This window comes from Plasmopara halstedii (assembly GCF_900000015.1).
Source record: "Plasmopara halstedii genome assembly, contig: Scaffold_3060, whole genome shotgun sequence".
NCBI classification, from domain to species: Eukaryota; Oomycota; class Peronosporomycetes; order Peronosporales; family Peronosporaceae; genus Plasmopara; species Plasmopara halstedii.
This window is the reverse complement of record NW_020189964.1, coordinates 3,066,183-3,070,261: the sequence shown is the minus strand read 5'-3', so window position 1 is coordinate 3,070,261 and position 4,079 is coordinate 3,066,183. Positions and strand designations below refer to the sequence as shown.

The window sequence follows — 4,079 nt, the reverse complement described above, 5'->3', positions numbered from 1 at the left end:
TCGGCGGGCCTGGCTCCGTACCTAGCCGGCGATATTGAACCCAAGCTGCAACTTTGAAGCGATATACACGACAGCAGCCATAGTATCGAGCTCATTTAAAGCCTTTACCTTTGTATATCTAGTATCACGGAAAAGTGTCCGAGAGGAAGGTACTTATCAACGTTCATGCCTACGATCGAGAAATGCGAAGCTTTCTCCGGCTAGTAATTTCGTCTAAAGGGATCCAGTATTTGTTGTAATCCGTAAACTCACATCTGATACAAAAATCAAGATAAGAAGTTGTGTGGACGTGAAGTTCTGTCTGCAGAAGCCAGTGCAAACATAGCACTGTCACTCACCATCTTGTCTGATCTCAATACTTGGGTTAGTGCGCATCTAGCCAGAGATTCTCAAAAATGATGCGCATGGCAAACTGGTTTGATGACTTTTTCTTTTCCTTCCTTCATGTCATGAAGCTTCATTCATCCATTCGAATGTACGGCCTTTTCATACTTGCACTTGGTGTTGGGGACATCGTCGCAAATTTTATCGTCGATGATCTCAGTTGCTACTGGGATGATACGGAAGAGAGTTGTATGCCGAAAGAAATGTGTGTGTACAATTTCAAACTTGGTGATTTTAGTTATAATGCATCGTGTCGAGTGAAAGATGAAGTGAATTTGTACCCTCAGCAACTTCACTTGGCATACGCAGGTGTGGAAGCTGGAACAGCTATGACTGTGTCATGGGCAACGTATGCAGATGTGACGGATTGTGCCGTTTGGATAGGAGAGACTGAAGACACGTTGAAAAGAGTAAAGGCACCAATTGTGAGTCAAAGTTACTATAGTGACAAAGAGTACTTTATGCTTCATCATCATGCAACGATCTCAGGGTTAAAACCCCGTACGAAATATTTCTACAAAGTTGGTAGTAAAGGCGATGAAAAGTATACAAGTGACATCAATACGTTTATTACTGCGCGGCCTGCTACTGATAAAAACACTTTTAATGTCTTGGTGTACGGTGATCTTGGAGAAGGCAAGTTTTCCGTTGATTCGATTGCAGCTTTTAATAAAATGACGTCGGATGATATTGATTTGGTTTATCATCTTGGCGATATTGGATATGCTGATAACGACTACTTGAACAAGAAACAATCGTTTGGGTTCTTTTATGAAGAAGTATACAATAGTTGGATGAATGCAATGATGCCTATCATGAGTCGAGTTCCGTACATGGTTTTAGTTGGAAATCATGAAGCAGAATGTCACTCTCCGAGCTGTTTGGCCTCTCACCGGAAAAGCAGAGCTTTGGGAAATTATACAGCGTACAATGTACGTTTCAGGATGCCACATCAAGAGAGTAATGGAGTTTTAAATATGTGGCACTCTTTTGATCATGGTCCGATCCACTTTACGTCTATATCGACAGAAACTGATTATCCAAATGCACCATCGAATGTCTTTTCACCCTGGACAAATAATGGGAACTTTGGAGATCAACTCTCTTGGCTTGAAGCTGATTTAAAAAAAGCACACGCTAATCGTGCTGACGTACCGTGGATCTTTGTCGGTATGCACCGTCCGCTCTATAGTATCTATGATGCAATCAATGGCATTCCTGTTGGTCGAACACTTTCAATTCAAGCTGCGTTTGAAGACCTTTTTATTAAATACAAGGTTGATGTCGTGCTAAGTGGCCATGTTCACTATTATGAACGACAATTTCCAGTTGCAAAGAACAAGCCTGTATTAGACGGCGTCTCATCCGACGGCAAAGTGTACGACAACCCAAAGGCTCCTGTATATATCCTAACTGGTGGACCTGGTCAGTCTGAGGGACTTACATTGCCACCGGCTGGTAATGCGACCTGGAGAGCAGCTTACGAATATCTTAAGTATGGTTATTCGATGCTACAGGCGAATCGCACGACTCTAACGTGGATATACGTAGCGAGCACAAATCAGACAATTCAAGATAACTTTGTCATGATCAAAGACGAAGTAGATGCGTCATAAAGTGGCTACGTATCTGAACTGAAAGCTTTTATGACGTTATGTAGATAACGAAAGACTGTTTTAGTTGCAGCTAAATCTTTAAAATAATTCACGACATCGTTTGGAAAGATATGATCTCTCTGGTTATCTCACGAAGACTTTTGCCCAGAACATGACAAATGTTAGTTAAAACATTTCGTTCTCTTTTGCATGCCGAAGCAGATTTACTGCCCCAATACAAGCAAATGGTTCAAATGACACTTCTCCATGTTCTTGCTTACTACTGTGTCGTTCTGAATTCACTTTTCGTCGTTGCTTTGAGCGCTTACTTGTACGCTTGATGTGTCTCCGGTGTGACCGAGTAGAGACTTTTACTACTTCTTTACTCTTTGATTGCTCAGTAAATTGAACTTGCTCTGTAGTGCGCTCGTCTTCGCTATCATTGCTATCATAATCGGCACCATACCCATCCAAATCAACATGGTCGGAAACGTCATCTTCATGCCGCTTTTCAGAGCAATTATCATTTTCTTTGAAATTCACACATTCCCAATCATCCTCTGTTCTAACAGATGTACTATCATCCGAGATTTTATCATCGTCAACTCGGCAAAAGGAAGAAAACGCCTCAGTCTGCTCTTCAAGACTCTGATCGGATTCGTCTGGAACAACTTGCTCTTGGCACTCCTTTTGAGCAAAGTCTGAATCTGAACAATCAAGATGCTTTGGTGCAGCTCGAGTATGCGGAGGAAGACGTCCAAAGTCCTTTTTCCATAGGCGTAGAATATGTATATGGTAATCAAAAAGCATCTGAAAATGGTCTTCTGCGGTCATGTGCTGACAGAAATCACGAGGAAGGCGACAAAATATCATGGCGATAACCATGTCCAGTACATTCATGCCCGCTTGAATGCCACCCTCACCACCTGGATTGCCACACGCGTTATGATACTCCGTCTCTTCTAATTCAGGCTCTTTTAAATACTCATTCAATAATGTCACCAACCGTAATTCAATATCCTCCAATCTTCGAAGCATCATGCATTGATTATTTGCCTTACTTCCTGGTTTCGTCAATTTGACGAGTTTTTCACGAAATGAATCGCGTAAGCGAGTGAGCTGTAAACCACGTATCAATTGAAAAAAGTAAGCTAACTCGATCAGTAGCCATTTAATACTGAACACAACGCACCTCGTCAATTTCATCACTAAGTCGATGCAGCTTTTCTTCATATTGCAAAAATTCACTTTCTGCGAGCAATTCCAGCTCGAGAATCACATCTCTTTTCCACTTTATATCTCGAGAACATTGCCGCAAACAATCTTTTAAGTACTCGACACTCTTCCATTTGGACGGATAAAACAATATATGAAGATACTCGCGCAGTGGAATCGAATCAATTTCTAACGGATAGTCTATCATAGCAAACGTATCGTCCGGGTACACCGTATGTAGATTGTTCAGCATCGTCCGTGTGGTGCCGTATGTACAATGAAAACACAACTCTGTTATACCAAGTAGCCACATTAGACACTTTAAACATACTGAAGCTAGCGTTTTGTCACTTAGTTTAACAACAGAAACGACGTGTATCTTGTCGACTTACTCTGTTCAAAAAGCCCTTCAGCCAATTGGGTGAAATGTTGCTGCAATGCATTTTTGACGCGGTGAAAAACTTCCATTATATCTGATGTATTCTCCTCCTCTTTGGACGCAGGAAAATGGTGACGCTGCACTTTTGTAAGGTTAACAATTAGTCTTGGGAAATGATCAGGTAGGTCAGGCGTTGTCTCTTCCTCCCATTCGTCGCCATTTTGGTCGATTTCTGATGCATTTACTAATGATATATCTGCAGTTTCCCAATCACGCTCCTCCCAAGACTTGTCTACTGATGTGACAGTATTTTCGACATCAATGGTGGACTGGATTGTAGTAGTAGATGGTTTACCACGCGTCCGAAGAAATGATGATGGTAAAGGTAGAGTCATGGTCATTGACGAATCGGAAATGACGCGTAGTTCGCTCTGCAGAGATCCCGCAGGTCGCGTGAGCACCTCCATCTCGACGATATGTTCTGTTGACCACTAGGAACTTTGTAT

General features: G+C 41.9%; 2 protein-coding genes across 2 annotated transcripts; one reads left to right on the top strand and one right to left on the bottom strand.

The window, feature by feature from the left end:
- Nucleotides 1-395: 395 nt before the first annotated feature.
- On the top strand, nucleotides 396-2,000 carry PHALS_07122 (calcineurin-like phosphoesterase; the record flags this gene model as incomplete). The annotated part of the gene is made up of 1 exon (XM_024720537.1): nucleotides 396-2,000. One exon carries the CDS (start codon nucleotides 396-398, stop codon nucleotides 1,998-2,000), a length of 1,605 nt encoding a protein of 534 aa, XP_024585726.1.
- Nucleotides 2,001-2,128: 128 nt separating this feature from the next.
- On the bottom strand, nucleotides 2,129-4,040 carry PHALS_07121 (uncharacterized protein; the record flags this gene model as incomplete). Its single annotated transcript, XM_024720536.1, has 4 exons — nucleotides 2,129-2,137; nucleotides 2,208-3,098; nucleotides 3,172-3,485; nucleotides 3,587-4,040. The coding sequence occupies 4 exons, from the start codon at nucleotides 4,038-4,040 to the stop codon at nucleotides 2,129-2,131; spliced, it is 1,668 nt and encodes a 555-aa protein (XP_024585725.1).
- Between the last annotated feature and the right edge of the window lie 39 nt (nucleotides 4,041-4,079).